This window comes from Phascolarctos cinereus, unplaced genomic scaffold, assembly GCF_003287225.1.
Source record: "Phascolarctos cinereus isolate Bilbo 61053 unplaced genomic scaffold, phaCin_HiC Scaffold_726;HRSCAF=1367, whole genome shotgun sequence".
Classification (NCBI taxonomy): Eukaryota; Metazoa; Chordata; class Mammalia; order Diprotodontia; family Phascolarctidae; genus Phascolarctos; species Phascolarctos cinereus.
Window position 1 is genome coordinate 158,038,872 of NW_027556098.1, and position 19,966 is coordinate 158,058,837.

At 35.9% G+C, this 19,966-nt stretch overlaps 1 protein-coding gene across 1 annotated transcript in view; it reads left to right on the forward strand.

The window, feature by feature from the left end:
* THSD7B (thrombospondin type 1 domain containing 7B) overlaps positions 1–19,966 on the forward strand; it is a 1,079,744-nt gene that overhangs the window by 604,958 nt on the left and 454,820 nt on the right. The window contains 2 exon segments of the mRNA XM_021009415.2: positions 7,519–7,651; positions 11,451–11,554. Of these exon segments, the coding sequence (XP_020865074.1) occupies positions 7,519–7,651; positions 11,451–11,554 (237 nt within the window).

Below are 19,966 nucleotides of genomic sequence, written 5' to 3' on the forward strand. Positions count from 1 at the left end.
TAATAATAGTAAGCATTTATGTTGTGTACTGTTTTGAGTACTTTAAAATTAAGATCTCACTTGATCCTCACAACAACCCTAGGTGATAAATATTACCATTATCCCCATTTTACAGCTGTGAAAACTGAGACAGAGGTTAAATGACTTGCCCAGGGTCATGCAGCTAGGAAGTATCTGGGACCAGATTTGAACTCAGGTCTTCCTACCTCCAGGCTGGCACCTTATCTGCTTTGCCACTTAGCTGCACCCAGGAAGAGGCTGTGGACTAGAGCAAGGGCAGTTCCAACACCTATACCAAGGCACGCAAAGGGGAGCTTACCTGCATTGCTTCCTGCTCCTCTGTCATCTTAGCTCTGCTTCCTCTTTATACGTCTTGCGAAAGCAATCAGATGGAAAAATTCTATGAAGCACCCATCCAAACAGATGTCTGGAGTGAAGCATGGTTCCTGGTGAGGAGGAAGACCAAAAGCAAACCTCAGCAGCATTATGGCTCAGACTCTAGGAGCTGAGGGACATCTCAGGTTAAACACCTCGCCCCGCCTGCAGAGGCGTACCAGGGCAAGAATCCCTGACCAAGGAGGACTCTATCATTCTGTCACTCTGAAACAGCAGTTAAAGAAAAACAAAACAAAGCAAAAAGGATGGGTCTATGTATACAATGCATTCATAGCAATGCTTTTGCGGGAGCAAAAACTTGGAAATAAATTAAGTGGCCTTTGATTGAGGATTGGCTGAAAAAATGACTTTCATATTATTAATTGCATCATAAGAAAAGATAATGGGAAATTCAGAGAAACATAGAAATATTGTATGAACTGACGCAGAATTGGGTAAGAAGAACCAGGAGAACAATATATCTGTCAATCAACAGCACTTTATTAAACACCTACTTCTGCCAGGCACAATAACTACAGTAAATGAAAAGGATATTCAAATACTGCTTCAAGCTGAATAATCTTCAGTGTTGGTTCCCTTATTTGGTACTCTTTCTTCAACTTTCCCTCTGTTTATTTATCTTAGAGAATAAAATGTGTACACATTTAAGTAAATACAAGGTTATTTGAGGAAGGAGAGAGCCCTAACAACTGTGGGGTTCAGTGAGCTGAGCCTTGAATGAAAATAAGGATCCTGAAAGGAAGAGTTAAGGAAGGTACACATTCTAGGAATTGAGAATGGCTTCTGCATTTGCTCAGAAGAGAAAGATGACATGTTAAATTAAGGGAACAGCAAGTGGTCTTGTTTGGATAAAACACAGAGTATTTTATTCCTGTCTTTTCCCTTACATTCATCCATTAATTCTTCAATTAAACATTTCTTCAGTACCTAATATGTTCAAGGCTTTGTGTTAGGTACTGGTACCACAAACTTTCATATAATTATGTCTCCTACAGCAGTTTTTACTCCTACATTAATTCATAATGATTTTGCAGGAGAAGTTTTTGGTACACTAGATAATCTCCATTATATAAATTTTTTTTAATATTATTTCTTTTTTTGAAAAAATATTTTAAATTTGTGGAATAAAATAAGCATTTTCATAACAGAGTATAATAAAAAGATGATTGCACATGAAATTGCAAATCTAATATGTACAATTTGCTATTCCTTTTAAATATATAATAAAGTTATCATTATTTTCTCTTTCCCTTTTTATTTCTTCCCTCTCTCCCCCAAACGTTATATTATTTTATAATTTTTGTTCTCTAGAGTTACTCCATGTTCTCACAGAATGAATCAGAGAATCAAAAAAATTATGACAAGCACTGGAGATATTAATACCAACTCAAGACAGTATTTCACTCAAATTGTTCATAGTCTAGTAGGGGGAGGTAGCATATATAAGGGCATTTCACTTGGAAAGTCAAAGTGACGGGCAACAGAGCCATAGGGGAATCAACTGACATGACTTTACATGACTATTTGTAGTACTCATTTGATTACTGCACCGTTAGGAAGGGTTTGGAAGGGTGAAAATGTATATCATGTAAAAAGTGACTGACAGGAAGATGGCTGTGGTAGACAGTTTGATAGGGTGTGAAGCCTGATATGGAGTCTGGAACCAGGTGAATATAACAAACCATTCGTGAGTTGGCACTGGCTGACTCACCATTCAGGACTATGTCATCACCTTATTTCAAAGTTCTCCTGTATTTAGTAATGCTTTGCCAAATAACAGTAATAGTTGGAGACAGGAGACAGCCTTAATAATATCATTCTTACTACTTTAAAAAAATGACTGCATTACTTATTCAGAGTTATTTTGTGATCTGCTTTGCTGGCTCTTGTAAACCTAAGGTCTCTTTCGATTAGAATCGTGAATTGTTAGAGCTATAATACACTTTAGAGTTCATGTAATGCATTCTCCTCAGTTTGTATGAGGAAACTGAGGGTAAGAGAGATTAAGTGATTTGACCAAGGTCCATAGCTATTGTGCTTACTCTTAGATAGTCTATTCTCTTCTTTTGCTATGCGTGTATACACATGTATATGTACATGTATATATGACATACATGTTCACGTGCATGCATGTAGACACGTACATGTAGACGTGTACGTGTGTGCACATATGCATGTGTATTTATATGTATGCACAGGCGAATTCATATATATACACATGTATACACACATCTATAATTCCCAATCAAGTTAATTGCCATATTTTTTCATCTTCAATGTTTCAATACTTTAAAGTTCCATAATCTGCCTGTTGCAGGTACTTTCTCCCTTGATACAAATCACAAATCCCATTTCTTTTGGTAAACAATCTTCATGAATTAATTGCTGTGGCCAAAATGTTTACCAGTCAGTGGTCCACTTTTCAGCGATCAAATTGTGTGTGCTTAGCTAGGGGGTGCCTTTGAAAACAGTTGGGCCAGTCCATTAGAGCCTTGTCAATGTAAGTTTGATAAAACTTCTCTTGTACTTCATGTGCAGTAGTGGAATATTCCAATAGGCTTTTACTATTCTCAATACTTTTTGAGAATGCATACTAACCTTCACTATACAACATGGGATGTTAACAGAAGTTTGGTTTTTTCTTTCTTTTTTTCCATCTACCAATTACAAAACATCAAGTGGTCCAGTGTATTCTATTCATAAAAAAACATTAGCTATTTAGGGTTAATTGCACACTTATAGAGAATTCTTTTGATAAGAAATCATAGATTGGATAGCTCTAGAGTCAGGCATAACTTTTGAAGAGCTCAGTATTGTTCCATCCAAGTTAACAATGGATGTTTTTGCAAGGCCCTTATGACCTTTCCTTTCAGGAAAAGATTGGCTTTGTTTTCCTTATATGAATCTAAAAGTCCTACCTCCCAATCCCTCTCTACTTACTCCATCACTTCGAGCTCATACAAATGCTTTCCTTGTTAAATTCAACATTAATTTGTAATTGTAGTTTTTTCCCCTCAATGCTTTTTGTTGTTGTTGTTGGACTATTTTAGCTAAGCATAATTATTCCTGATGTGTTAGTAGTGGTAAAGTATGCATAAATCAAGATTGAAATTGGGCCAGTTGCTTATTAGTCATAATCATACTTGAGTAGTAGTTTATATTTGCAAACAGACATTTTAATTTATCATTATTTTTCCTTGAGTTTAATGAGGTTGGTGTTACCACTGTGGAAATTCTACAAATAGCTAGAGAGTTTCATTGGTAAGGTTAGAGTGGAAACTGTGACATCAGTGTGAAAGCTGTAATTGAACTATACAACCATCGATGAACTTGTCAAGGCTCAATTTTCAGGCACCACCTTTTCCCCACAGCTGGAAGTTAACCTCTCCTGCCTCAGAACTTCCTTAGCACTGACTCAGTACCTCTTGAATGCATTCTTCGTATTCTAATTTATATAATTGATACATATGTGCTTTTCTTATTTTCCTAACTAGCCAGAGAACAAGGGCTGTCTTCTCTGATCTCTCTACATATTTTCACTTAGTGACCTAATCAGCCTCCATGAGATATATTATCATCTCTATGCCAATGACTTTTATACCTGGGTCTCTTTCCCGAGCTTCATTGTTCTATCACCAACTGCCTATTGGATGTTTGGAGCTGGATGTCCTGCAGTCATTTCAAACTCAGCATTTCCAAAACAGAAATTTCTTTCTCCCTCTAAAACCTCCTTTCTTCCAAATGTCTCTAATATTTTTACAAACATGGCCATCCTTGTGTTCATCCAAATTCTCAAACTCAGTATCATCCTTGACTTTTCAAACTCACATGTCCCAAACATCCAGTTAATTGTCATATTTTATCATTTCTGTCTCTGTAATATCTCTTGTATATGTCTCTTCTCTACTCATGCAACCATCACTCTAGTTCAGGCCCCCATTACCTCTCACTTGGATAATATTGTCTACCTCCCTCAAATCTCTGTCTTATCCAAACCATCTTCCACATAGTTAACAAAGTGTTTTTCCTAAAATACAAATCTGATGACTCCTTATTACTTTTAGGATCAAATTTAAACTTGGGCATTTAAAGCAACCTGACTTTTCCCTACTTTTTCAGTATTCTCATGCATTACTCTATATCATAGATTCTCTGTGCCAGACATGCTGGCTTATTTGCTATGCCTCACTAATGCTTTTCCATCTTCTATCACTGTGCCTTTGTAAAGGCTTTTCCCCCCATGCTTAAATGGTTCTCCCTCCCCACCTCAGCCTTGTGAAATCTCTGATTTACTTCGAGATTTGACCACATTCTCTGTGAGGCTTTTCCTCCCTTATTCCCTACTTAGCCCTCCACTTTGTTGCTAAGGCTCTTCCTACCAAAATGACCTTGTTTATATTTTCTATGTGTTTTGTATGGAATTGTATTTTAAAGGGCCATTTTCCTCCTTAGGATGTAAGCTCCTTGAGGGTTCTTTTATCTTTATACTGTCACTGCTTAGTGCAGTTATTGGCATATAGTAGGCATACAGTATGTATTAAGTAAATTGACTTGGACTTGACAAGGACACAGGAAGGCCCTCTCTCTTAATAACCCTAAAGACAAAACAAAACCAAATAGCTCACAAGACCAAAATGCTGTAATGTCCCCTCTCTAACTCTTCTCTCAGTGGCCAGCTAAAGTTCCATCTCATGTGAAACATTTCTAGACCATCCTCTCCTCCACTAATCTCTCTCTCCTTCCTCTGAAGGTCTATGGTATCTGTGTCATTTTTTTGCCTGCACCGTTTCTTGCTCTTGTAAAAGTAAAGGATCTGTGTTAGACATCTATCTCCAGTGCCTAGCACGTTACCCTGTCCATAGAAGTTGCTTTGTAGTAAGGATGGTGATATTAAAATGTACATCTATATAGCAGTGGTCATGTGAAGACATCTTTGCGGCTGCGTGTGAAACTTAGACCTACCATAGTTTTGATGAAGTTTCAAGAAAACAAATGGAACATCACCAAACCTGACAGGATCACTAACAATGATAAATACAGCCAATAAATGGACACTTAAACAATTCACATTTCAACACAATTCTGCTTGGCAAGTTATGTTCAGATCATTCTAGATATCGCAGTGGCCAAACACTGTGACAAGTTGATTACTGGAAGGAGCAAGGTTGAAGGGGCTCTTTGGGGACCCCAGAAATACTGCTCTTTTTTTAGTGTAGCTGACAATCATTAGCACTAGAACTAGCAGCTTGATATGAAACCATCATTTATTTATTTGTCTATTCATTTATTTTTTTTAAAAGACATCATGCCTATTGAAAGAGGCAGAATTCAAATAGTACATATTCTGTAAATGCTGTCTGCAGTAGCCAACTTACAGACAGTTTTCAAGGGCATGTGCTGTGGGGAAAAGCAAACAAATAAACAGGTTGCTGATCTGTCTTCTGATATTTTCAGTTGCATATGTCTATATGGTTAATATTCATGGTCAGTAGCCTAATCTCAACACATTTGATGTCTCCATAATTGGATAATCTGGAATTATTATTATCATCACTATTGCTATCATAGAGGTTTATCCCATTGGGCATAGCACACTTGGGCTAAATGTTTTCAAATAATTAGATTAAATTTAGTTCAGTAGAGTTTTAGCATTTTGCAATTTGCATTATTTTATTTTGGTTGACTCAGAAGATACTTGCTAAACTTGAAGCACTTCCAAGGCATCATTAGTAAGTAACAGGAGCCAGTAAAATTGAAAGACCAGTAAAACGTGTTTCTGGGCTTTTCCTTCTCCCTCCTCCATCTGTCAGGTGCCCAGGTGCTCAGTGCCATCAGGCTATTGAAATGGATCTTTTCAAGTGATAATAAGGACAAGATCGAATAAGTAATTCACATTGAATTTTGAATGAGTGTATGTGTATATGTGTGTGTACAATTCCGACTTGTGATTTCATCAGTGTGGAAAATTTTCAGCATGGAAACTCCCTCTACCAATTTCAATTTCAATTGTCAATTTTCAAATTTCAACTTGTCAATAAATTGTAGTGAATTACCTGAGGAACTCAGATTTTATTTGACATCTACATGTTCACAAAGCTAGTAGGCTTCAAAGGCAGGGCTTAAAATCAGGAATTCCTGACTCCAAGTCAGTGTGACATCATCATCATCATCATCATCGTCATCATCACTAGCATTTATGTGTGAGGAACTATGCTAAGCCTCTTACAATTATTATCTAATTTGATCCTCAAAACAACCCTGGGAGTTATGTGATATTGTCTTCCCCATTTTACAGAAGAGGAAACTGAAGCAATAGAAGCTAAGTGACTTGTCGACGGCCACACAGCTAGTGAGTATTTAAGGCTGGATTTGAACTCAGTCTTCTTGACTCCAGGCTTTGCACTCTGCCTACTGTGTCATTTAACTATTCTCATGTGGATAGAGAGCTTACCTTGGCCAAATGGAGACTAATTATTAGTGACTTTCAAAAACTATGATATTTCATATGTTTTTCTTTTAAGAAAAAACTATAAAAGACAATGCCTAGATCCAAAAGAATGACAAGTATCTCAGGACTGGGACAAATAGTCATATTTTTTGAACTGTATACATATTCCCAGGGCCTTTTAATGTTTTCCTTGAAGGCTAAAGGAAATTTTCAGTTCACTGGATCATAGTTTTAGAACTAGAAAGATAATATGGCTCAACCCTCTCATTTAATAGATTAGAAAATGAGAGTTTACCTGACTTGTCCAAGGTCACAGAGATGAGTGGAAGAGTTGAGTCAAATCCCATTCCTTCTATTCCAAATCCAGCATTTTTTCCACTATGGCACACTGAATTCTAGATTAATCAGTTTATGTCAGAAATTCATAATGTGGTAACTCATTTTTATATACAAACATATGCTAATGAGTTATTTTAAAAGATTAAAAGAAATAACAAATTCTTAGCAGAGGTGGATTGTGAAAGTTGGTGCCTTATTTCTGTATACTGTCATTCTTATTTTCCAAGTTTCTTTTCCAACTACAGTTTTCCTAATGTATTTTCAAATGAAGTCTAAACTTGGTCCATAGGGGTGGATGGCTAATGTGTTGCCATTTTGTTTTTCTTTTCTTTCAGAAAATGGCACGTTAGTAAAACAGTCCCGATATAGGATTGTCATTCAAGAGGCTGCTAATGGAGGACAAGAATGTCCAGATACCTTGTTTGAAGAAAGAGATTGTGAAGATGTTGTATATTGTCCTGTATACCGGTAATTAATCATTTTATTGTACCATTGTATAATAGCTCAGTAAACAATTTTACTGCACATTCCAGATTCTTTTCCTTCATTTACTTAAAGTTATATGTTCCTTTAAAGCTTAGGAAGAAGGAGAGAGAACAATCAACTTTATATTCCCAGCTTTCCACTAGTTTCCTTTCCTATTTGTACTATCCTTGACGGGAATGATTTTAATAACATTAACTTATGTTTTTGCTTTTCTGGGTCTTGCTGATGAAAGACTTTTTTTTTCCTTTGTCCAAACCATCAGAGTCATATTACAGCCATTGTAGGTCAACTGTCATACCTCTGCTACTCCATTTCCATGTCTATGTGCCACAGTCATACACAATGGGCCTAAAGACAGGCCAAGAAGCTTTTGCTGCATTCTATCATAAGAGCTGTAGTCTAAGAGGTCCTTAGACCAATGGGATCAGAAACCAGAAGAAGAAGATTCATCAACTTTTAGCATTCTTTCCCCAAATATTCGTTTTTGTTGATAGAAATAACACAGAGGCAATTTTATTGTGAGTTAATTTTGTGCACAAAAGAAATAAAATGGGAAAATGTTAAGATACTGACAATATTTAGAAGCCTTCAATGGATGAATATTAAAGGATGCACAACACTATTTCAATTTTTGCCAAAGGAAATTAGAAAAAAATATTTAAACTACATGCGTATTGACTTGGAAGATTTTTGGTTGTCATTAAAAACAACAAATTAGAAATATATACCTGTGCATAGTTATTCAGGCACATAAAATGCAAAAATACTCCATTTTCAGGCAATAGTTTAGGGAGCACGTTATAAGATAAACTAGTGCCATCTTGTCTTAAAATAGTAAAATCCCATTTTGCTTTGTTAGTCTTCAATGCTCTGCAATTACTGCTTAATACTGTGTCTGGGTTAAAGACAACTCCTTTTAGATCTTCCTGATTTAAGGAGTGAAAGAAAACTACAGCTGTAAAGACTTTGTGGTTCACAGCACAGTTTAAAGTACCTTAACAAAATTATCTCGTCTTTCAACATGCATTCTACATTTCACTTCTTATTTCAGTTGTTGATTTCAAGAGATGACTTGTGTGAGGCAATATTAGAAAAGAATAACTGTTTCTTGGGGAAAAAAAATAGAGAGGCTATTTGCAATTCAGATTATGATTAGATGTCGCAGAACTACTCTAAATTATTAGAGATGTGGTCTTTATTATTCCTGTATCTCTGTCTGGGTACATGCATCGGTTCTATTTAAAGGAGTCAGACTGATAAGTGATTATGGAAGGAAATGAGTAAACCCTGGAACAAAATGTACAATGCTATTGATTTCTCCAAGACTTGAGGGTCAGGGCTGGGTTTAATCAGAATCCACCAGGTTTATGATAACCAAGAGGAAGCCAGGAAATCTCCTCATAGATTTTGCCCAAAAAGTGGGTAAGAGGGCCTAGTTTCAGGTGTCTTTTGTTCAGTCAGTCAGTGAGCATTTATTAATCATGTATCAGGCATGTTACTAAGCTCTGGGGACAAAACGAAAGGCAAAAACGTAGTCCCTGCTGTTAGGGAACACGTTAGAACATGGTTCAAATGGCAGAGAAGTAGTGCAGAATTCTACAATTTTTCTTTAGATCTTAATATCCACTGGAACCACTCTATGTGTTCTAGTTCCACATTCCCCGAATAAAATCATGTGATATAGATTGGTAAGCACTTGAACAGGGAAGTGTGAAAATATTTATTATACTGTGGGAAATTAGGGCCTGAGTTTCCAGACATAATTGGACTAAATGTTTTCCAAGATATTCTCTGCTCTAAATCCTGTGTTCCTATGAGGCTACTTCTCCCAGTTCTTGACTGCATTAAAGCTTTGTCTTCACGGGGTTGTCAGACTGAATTAGAACCACATTTCACTATGGCCCGGTCTGCCTGTCCTAAAAATGATAAATGTTGCAACATTTTCTATCTAGAAGTAAATATGACTAGTATTTAATAGTGTAATGTGGGGGAGGGGCACACAACAACAAAAAACAACAACAAATAGGAGTCAAGAGAGAGAAGTGTGGAGACCAGCCACACCTGTTTTTTGTTTGTTTGTTTGTTTTTTCCCCATTAGTGAAGGGAACTTCTAGTGAGAAAATTCCTTCTAACAATGGAGATTAATACTTCCCCAAAGTATATTCATAGAGAGCTGTCCAAAGCCTTGAAAGATCTTGGGGAAATCTCCAGTGGAAAATTTACTAAGCATTGACCTTGCACAAGTCGTTTAAATTCCTTGTCTGTTAAATGAGAGACTTGGGCCGGGTGACTTCTAAAGGGCTCTTCTGGTATGGACATTCTATGGTTCTGAACCAAAAGATCCAATTGGTATTCAGTTTCAGGCTCTAAAGGGTGGGGGGAAATAAGCAGAGAGAGTATGCTGGTTTTGCTTAGATCTAGCTTAGTATCAGTACAGCTAAAGTAACCTGAAAATTTTCTGACCCATCATAAAAAAACAGACTAATATCTCTATCTTGGCTACTATAAGATTGATAACTACGTTACCTCTTGAAATGATACTGAAAGGATTTATGTATGCCCTGAGTGTACTTATAGCTGTCTTTTGAATAGTAATCAATTCAAGTCTAATTTGTTAAATGTCCCTTGCTATTTTCTTAAATCCCATCAGTTTTTCAACTCGTCATAATATTGATGTTGATGCTTTTGCTTAATGGTTCTTCCTGAGATTTATAATAAGTTGAATATCATCAGAGCTGAGAAGCAACCTAATCTTGGTCATCCACAGTCAACTTTGGGATCAGAAAGACCTAGGTTCAAATTCTGCCTCTGAGAAAGACTAGTCATGTGACTTTGGACCAATCACTTAACCCCTTTGTGTCTCAGGCAACTCCCTAATAAGTTGTTGGAAATGTGCTACATTGGCACAGTAAGTTCTTCACTGAGAGCTCCCCAAACTGACAAAATCTCAAATGCCCTTTTAAAAAATCATCAGAGCCACTGGCACACACATGAGATGAATAAATTCAACAACTACATTATTCAGCCAAAGGAGCCAGACTGATACCAGCACCTAAGGCAGAAGATTCTTCTAGATCGTTATGTCTAGGCAGATTTAAAAGATAAAACTTACTCCCTGCCCTGAAGGTCACAAAAAGAAAGTTTTGTTGGACAAGAAAAAGAAGAGAATTTAAAGTGGGAAAGTTTCCTCAGGAAATATTTTAACCTGTGAAATACAAATCTTGGTATTCTTTTCAGACCAAGGTTAACTTTTTGTCTGTGCTGTGAAGAGTACAAGGGAGAGCTTTTCCCTGAAATGGCCATCCTTACAATCTTGTTTAGATTTCTGAATTTCATTGAATGCCTATGAGAGGGCCCTACATCACAAAGGAGCCCCGGTTGCTCTTTAAATACTAAGTGTAGCATAATCTTGGACACAAGTTCTGTGGTAGATGAAATATTTATACCCTGGATGCCCAAGGGAGTACAGGGCATTTTTCAGTGTCAAGGTCACTAAATACCTAGTTTTCTAGCTGTGTCATTTTTTTCTATAGCCCTTCATTGCTCCATTTCTAACATGGCATAGGGTCTGTGTGAAAATGGAATGATTGCATTTAGTATGGCACAGACCATATTGTTGGGTCACATGAAGTTAATGCCATGAGCTATTTTAAATCTGTTGTTTCATGTCCATTATTTATTGTAATTCTGAATTGTCTTTGTCTGTCCAGGTTTGTTATTTGTTTATTTCAGTCTTCACATTTGAATAATTGGTGGAAATCTCTCATCTTTATAATCACAGGTGGAAGCCTCATAAATGGAATTCATGCATTCTGGTGCCAGAGTCTGTCAGGCAGGAGATGATGGTCATCAGTGAAGCCTGTGGAAAGGGTTTACAAACAAGAGGTAAGCTGACTTTTAATCAACATTTATATTGGAAAGTGAATTGGAAAAATTCCTTTTTGAATATTCTTTACCCGCTTTTTTTTTTTACGTATGTGAATAAAGATGCAATAATATTTGGTTGTTTCTTACAAGTTAGTAGTTACGTTTACTTTGGGTCACAGTTAAAGTTTGAAGTTGGCTAATGTTGATATTAAATGGTCGTGGCATAATCAGAACTGGGTAGCTAAGGATTAAAAACAAAATATCTTTTCTTAAGTTTAAAATACCCAAATAATGACTTATACTCACACTGGGTATTAAACAATGAATTCCAATCATGTCAAGATTAGCAGAGTGGCTTTCCATTTCATTTAGACTAAATATATTTTGGGGGTTAGCTAGGTGGCATAGTAAATAGAGTGCTGAACCTGGAGTCAGGAAGACTCATTTTCCTGAGTTCAAATTCAGCCCCAAACACTTCTTAGCTGTGTAACCCTGGACAAATTACTTAACCCTGGTTGCCTCAGTTTTCTGATCTGTAAAATGAGCTGGAGAAGGAAATGGCAAACCATACAACTATGTGCAGAATGCTGTCTTATGTGGTTGGGAGAAATATAAAAAGACAATGCACTGATAGTCATAGATAAAGGAACTGGAATCCTTTCATGAAGTTGCTACACTGACATTCTAAGTACAATCTGACGATGTAAGTCTCATGCTCAGGAAGCTTCATTCATTCCAGGATAATGTACAAGCTCCTCTATTTGGTATCTAAAACATTTCATAGTTTTATTTTTCCAGACCAATTCCATATTCTTCCCAATCATACACTCTGTTTTCCATCCAGATGGCCTTTTTGGTCTTTGGTGTACTTGATATCCCATCTGTAACTTTGAACAGGATGCCCCCTATGCCTAGCCTGTTCTTCCTTCTCACTGCCTCCTCTCAGAAAGAATACCTAGCTTCCTTTATGGCCCACCTCAAGTGCTATTCCCTACAAGAAGTCTTTCCTGATTTCACCCAGTCGTTAGTATTCTGTCGCTTTCCTTCTCCTTCCTGAACTAATTTTATTTATTTTGTATTTACTTATCTGTATACCTGCTGGCTCCTGCTAAGGAGAATGTAAACTTCCTGAAAGAAGAAACTATTTAATTTTTATCTTTGTATAACCAATGCTTAATAATGGCTACAATGAATTTACTGAATTCTGGTTGAGTGAATGTTGAATTAATGAAGGGATTTTGAGATCTAAGACTCTACAATTATGACTATTTGTCAGCTTATATAGATGTCATGAATAATGATCAATTAATAATTATTAACATTTCTGTGACTACATTCTATATAAAAATCATCTTGGAATAGACCATAACTTTGTTTTCAATTTAAAACCATTCAGAAAATGGCATTCAAAAAATTTAAATTTCCATTGAAAATGTATAAAAAGAACTTAGCCTGGAGAGTCTTTATTGGAGAATCATCAAATTGATTGATTACTCTTTTGTCAATTTCTCTTTAGCTCACAATCTAAGCACTCATATGAAGTATGAGGTTTTTACAAGAAAGGCTTGGTTTTTGAAAGCTAACTACATAACTGCTGAAGGGATATATTAAATATAAGCTGGGAAGAGTTATTAGTACCACATTGGATTCATAACTAGTTTTACCCTTAAGGAAAGGAAAATAGAGAACTAAATGCATCTTCACTGATAGTGTTTGAAAACCAAGTTGCTAAAACATTTTCTGAAGTGAAACTGATCTCCCTGGTGGGCCAACATAAATACAAAACAAAGCAGCAATACAAAGCACTAAATAAAGGCGTATTTTTTTTTCTAAAGCCAAATATCACCTTACAAAATGAGGGGTTGATTCCAGCAGCTTCTAATTTCCTGTCCTGCTCTAAATACATAATTTGATGATAATGCTACACCTCAAATTCAGAAAAACAGTCTTTGAAATCCATTCCCCTTCCTGGTTAGGGAAAGAGACAAAAGGCGTCTACTGGGAAAAATACTTATGATTTTTATGTATTACAAATCAAAATGTGTACTAAATCTGGGAACATGCTAGAACAGTGAACTCCTTGAGTGTTTTCAACTTAGTGACCAAACAATGATATTCTGCTTGAGAATTCTAATATAGAATTCTCAAACAATGATATTCTGCTTGAGAATTCTAATATAGAATATGGAAGGGGTAATCAACCAGTCATCCATCTGTGTTCTTTCTATGTCATCAAATACTTTCTCTTTTAAAGACATAAAGAGAACGTTTTGGGACATGAGAGCTCTCATTTGCTTTTTATTCTTTTTCTTGTTTTGTTTTTGCTAGATTTCACTGTAAGTTATTTCTTGATGTAACAGAGAATGGAGTCTTTAATCCTATAAAAATTTCTTCTCCCTACTACATTGGTATTCTTATTGAACAGTTATATACTTCTACTAGGAAACAAAGTAATGGTTATATCCATTTGGTATATACTGCCTATTTAGCATTCTAGAAATATCCTGAATAGAAACAAACATATATAACTTAACAAGCTTTCAGTTTTCTTTGCTAAAACAGTATAGAGCTGAACAAAATGAGATAGTAATGCATTCTGCAGGACAGTGATTGAATAACAATAACAGATGCAACAATAATAACTAGCATTTATATAGCATTTTTCAGATGAGGAAACTGAGGCAGACAATGGTTAAGTGACTTATTCAAGGTCACACAGTTTATGTCTGAGGTAGAATTCAAACTTAAGTCTTCCTGAATTCAGGTCTGATTCTCTATCCAGTTGCCTAGCCCCTACTACAACAGAACTACTATTTATTTAAGAAAATCTAATATAAAAATATATAATGATTACAATAATATAAATGACAAGAAAACTAAGGCAATGCTGAATGCTGTATAATTGAAATGACCATTCATTTCAAGAAATTAGGAAATCCACCTTCCTCCTTTCCTTGTAGAGGTGATACATTATGACTACAAGAAACTATATTCATTGTAAGACAGTTGTTTATATGATTTTACATAATTTTTCATGTTATAAGGAAAGGTTCATGTAGTACAGGGGAAATGGGAAGGTTAATTAGGGAGTATATATTTTATATATATTATATGTATATATGATTGCTATGTAAAAACAAAAGTTATCAATATCACTTTAATAAATGTAAGAAACAAAACCTATTATGTGAAATTGTAAATTCGCTTAAAAGATACATAACTGTATAGTTCTTCCCTTTACAAAATGATTCTCAAAAAGATGGCATTAACTAATGGGCTGTCCTGATGCATCTCCTGATGATAAAATGATACGCTTTTAGAATAACATGTAATTTTCTGGCATAATGCTCAGCATATTTGTATATGAAAATGAAAGGGACCTCCCACTTCTTAGAGAGGTAGGGGCCTCCCAGGAGGGAATGATGCATACACTCAGATATAACTCAGATGTGGGATCTGAGTCAGATATAACACTCATGTCGATTGTATTTGTTTGCCTATTTATTTTTGAAGTAAGGAGGGTTCTTTAGGAGGGAAGCTTATTTGGAAGTGATGATAGCATAAGAGGAGTTATCAATAAACATTAATAAATATGTGATGTCAAAATGATGAAAAAAGGAAAAGTTATCCAATTTATTTCTGTCATGAGTTCAAAGAAAAGATGTGCACATTGTTGATACTATATCACAGTGTTTGGGGAAAAATTTTTCTGCCCCTGTCTTTTTTGCCTACAAAGGTGTGTTAAGGAAAGTATTTGACAGGCAACCAGCAAAAATTTAACTTAGAAAAACCACATCATCTGGTAGAAACAAGCATATGGAACTTAAGTAGATGAAAATTAAGATAAAAAAACTTGCTATTATAACTATATTTAGATAAAGAAAACCATATATAATAACACAATTGTTGGTATTCCTTCCAAAGTTTCATATTGAAACTCATTCATTCTTGCTTTCTATCTGATAAACAGAGCTAAAGAATAAACAAGACCAAAATAATTTGTCAGCTAAATTTATTATTTGTGAGCAGAGAGAGAGAGAGGATGAGGGAGAAAACACACACACACACACACACACACACACACACACACACACACATCAGTTGTGCTTTAGCTTTTATCCAGTTCAGAGACATCCCAAAATATTTGCAAGGTTGAATCACCTTTTATTTACTTAAAGCTTCACACTGAGAATGAGATCCTTAGAAAGTCAGTTCTGAATCTTTGGCATTTCCAGTGAGGTGTGGGGTCTGACTAGAAACATCTCTGCTTCTTCTTCCAGACTCATGAGTATTTTAAAAGTCTAGAAGCCTTGTTCTTTGATAAAAACTCTTATTTTGAACGGGTGGAGCTAATAGACTCCAAACAATGGAACATAACCCAAGTTTAAGCCAGTTTCACCTTCTATTCCTGCTATCCCATCTACACATTGCATTGACCAAAAGGAGCATGGCTAATTTGTGATCAACCATCTTGTTTGATTGATCACAAAGTAACCAGTTGATTGCCTGAATATTTTAGTTTTCATTGTTGCTTTTCCTGACCTCAGTCTATATCCTGCTTGTCAGAATAAGTATAGTGTTCCCAGTTCCCTAAAATGCCTCCTGTTTTCTTTAACCTTTGGCATTAGAGTCTTAATACTGAGAGATGCCTTAAATGTTGACATGCTCTAAAATTTGAGGTGGAGAAAAATTTTCTATACCACCTGTTATGTAGTTGAAGGTGTTTTCAGAGGTGTTTCAAGTATTGGAAGAAACAAGGGGTTTAGAGTTAGAAGACAGGTTCAAATCACTGCTTTTATACTAACTAGATGTGTGACTATAGGTGCCTCTATATACCACAGTTTCCTTGTTTATACATAACATTTACGATATCTACTTCCTAGAGTGGTTGTGAGGAAAGAATTTTTTGAAACTCAATGTGAAGTGTCAGTCTTTGTTGTTGTTGTGTGGCCAGGGAATTATTTCTAGCACCACTATGTAAGTAACACAATTAATATAAATTTTCAGAGTTGGAAGAATCATTTTGAACCTGAAAGTGAAAGTGAACACATAGGGATTTTTCTCTCTAAAGTAAAACTTATTTAGATTATAAAGGCAACTTTAGATTCCTGGTAGGGAGGGCATTCGATCGTTAAGTTATCTAGTTCATAAAAAAAAAAAGATTGTGTTTTGTTAGAGATGTATAATGATGCTAACATGTATGTTTTATTCCTTTTCCAGTTACAGGGTAGGGTAATTCTTGAAACTGTGGTGATTAAAAAGGTTCAAGAGACATGATTTCTGCATAATTTAATCATTTTATTGAGAAGGCCAGCATGTTGTTAATAAAATGATGGTCATTTGACCATCTCTCTTAAACCAAAGACAAGCATGGTGGTGGGCTCAGAGCATATATGTTCTTTTGGAAGAGCAGTGGCAATCAACTCTGGTTGGTTAACACAATAGGAGGTGGTCTACATTAAAATGAGGGGTGAGAGTGATATCCTGTCACCTTTGGACAGAGAAATATCTCTATGCTCAGACCACCCTCAGCCTTGGGCTAGCTAGACCAAAGGATCTATCTCTACCCAAGCTTGATTGAATAGAATTCACCTGAGATTAGAGATAGAGCTTGGGCTGGGTTGGATAAGGGAGAAGTTTAGCTACAGCTTCAGACACTGAGGTCTTGAAAATAGAAAAGAAAGGGAGGAATCCAATCTCCCCAAACCATTAATTAATAATCGTTTCTCTCAAAACTTCATGTACAAAATACACATGATTTGAGCTGATACTAAAATTAAAAAAAGAGATCCTTAAAGGAATGGGACATGTAAGAAACCTCAGATATCATTTTCTAATAATACTGTAATAGTTATGACAGATTCAGATAAATTCTATGATGTTATCATCTTACATTTTATAAATTTGTGAGCAAAAATATTCTATAATGTATTAAGGCATTTCAGGGGCAGCTATGTGGATAGAGTGCCCCAGACCTGGAGTCAAGAAGACTCATCTTTGTGAGCCCAAATCTGGACTCAAACACTAACTAGCTGTGTGACCCTGGGTAAGTCACTTAACTGTGTTTCAGATTTTTTCATCTGTAAAATGAGCTGGAGAAGGAAATGGCAACCCACTTTAATACCTTTGCCAAGAAAACCCCAAGTGGGATCACACAGAGTCAGGCACGACTGAAATGACTAAACAACAGCAACATTAAGTCATAGTTGAGTAGCATATTTATTGGCTTAATTTCCACCCTCCTTCTTATTGCCTCCAATTATATATCATTGCTAAAATAGAGGCTGAGTGGAAATGATGTGAAATGGAGCTTGAGTAGAAATGATGTGGTGATATCTTTTAAATAATTAACCTCAAGAACTACTGAAACTGGAAGCAAAATTTCCTTCTATCAGGCAACATGGGTCTCAGCACCAGCAGGGTGCTTGGCTAGAGATAATTTGAATTTCAAAGGGCATTGATAAAGATTCGTATGTAATAGGATTATACTTCTGTTGCCCAGAGCCAAGGTACTGTCACCTTAAATTGTTTTGGATCCACTGACATCTCCATTTAGGCAGAGGTAGTGTGAATGGAGGGGAAAAGTTGAATGTCAGAGACATTTCAAAAAATAGATTGAAGAAAATTAGCGACATCACATATGTAGGACAAGGCAGAGGGATAAATTAAAAATAATGTAGTTTGTGCCATAGTTCCTAGGTAAATGATGGATTCCCTTGATAGAGACTGGAAAATCAAGAAGGTCAGGCAATTGGGAGAATTTGGGGGAGGTGAGGGTTGGGGAATGAATTCAGTTTCTGACAAGTAGAGTTTGACAATAAGAGATCTAAAAAGAAACCACCAATAGGCAATTCAAATGGAAAACTGCCGCTATAGATCTGGGAATAATCCACATAGTAGTTGTAGTCAGTCCATGGAAGAGAATGTGGTTTTCAGTGAAAAGAGTGTTATGAGAATTACAATGGAGTCATAACATTGCAAAAGGAAGAAAAAAACCAAAAACACCAACTTGGGTTGACCAATAGTGTCATATTCTCTAGAAATGTATGAAAAATGAAGATTAAAATAGCCATTGGATTTGGCAAATAGGAAACAATGGATTTTTAAAAGTGTAATTCCCAGTAGGATGACAGACACAGAAATCAGAATTCAGACTGAGTTAAGATAAAGAAATACTGTACATTCTTGTAAAATGTGTATAGACTATTTTTTTTAAAGCTTGATAATTAAAGGAAACATCTCTATAGGATGGAAGGTAGAATAAAAAGTTCAACAAGATGAAAACCATAGATGTTTGTGCATATTTGAAGGTAGAAGAAAAGCAGAGAAGAGGATGATTTTGGAGAGAGAAGGGACAAACTCCCAAAGGAAGAAGGAGTCTCACTGAGAGTGCAGGGGGGTACAAAGAGCCCTTAGAGACAGAAGGAGAAATACATTTCCATCTTAGACTGTAGGAAAGGACAAGAGAAGAGGGCAGTGACAAATGAATTGCTTCTGCTAATTGGCTTCCATCTTTTAATAAAGAAGGATGTGTTTATCTTCTGAGAGTGAGTTTAAGGTAGTAAAAGAATTAGGGTTTTGGGGAGAAGTGAAAATGTTTTGATAACTAGTGTAGGAAGTACGCAGTCTAATAAAAAAGAAATTCATAATAAAAGAATATTGAGCAGCAGTGGTTGCATAATTGATTTTACCTAGAATGAATTGTTGTAGCCAAGTCCCTTTGGTTCTATTCTTTTACAGGGGATCAGCAGTAAAGATTTCAATGAAACAAGCATGTTTAAGCACTTAATGCCAGGAATTGTGCTAGTCACAGGGAAGCAGATTGTTGGAGATTGGTATGATAGGTGTGGCAGAATAGAGCAAAAGGGTTTGCAGGTGTGGGGAATTTGGGGCCTTGATGCCACATGTGGCCCTCTAGGTCCTCAAGTGCAAGACTTTGTTCCATCAAACCTCAATGAGGTTTGACTGGAATAGGAAGACCAGACTGGACATCACATCAAGTATAACAAGAAAGAAACTAATGGAATGACAGAAATGAGAGAGGTCAAGTGATCAAATGCCACAATGAAGGTAATGATCATGTTCGGGAAATATGGGGAGGAATGAGATAGTGAAGGTTATGAGAAAGTTGAGATTGTGCAAAACTTCAAATTCGAAATCTTCAAGGTAGAACATTGTATAGTTCATGGTATGTGGTAGATGTATATTAGAGATAAAGGTTAGCAGAGTTAAGGATGAATAAAAAAAAAACCTTAAAATCATCCTAGGAAATTAGAATCAATAATCTCATATCCTTTGTTTAAAGTTGTTATTTTGGAAAATTGTAGTTTATCACACAATATATTTGAGTGGAGAGGGGGTTTCTATATTTTATAGGCAAATTGTGTAAGTGGAAGGTATATGAAGCAGTAAACAAATGAGTAAATATAA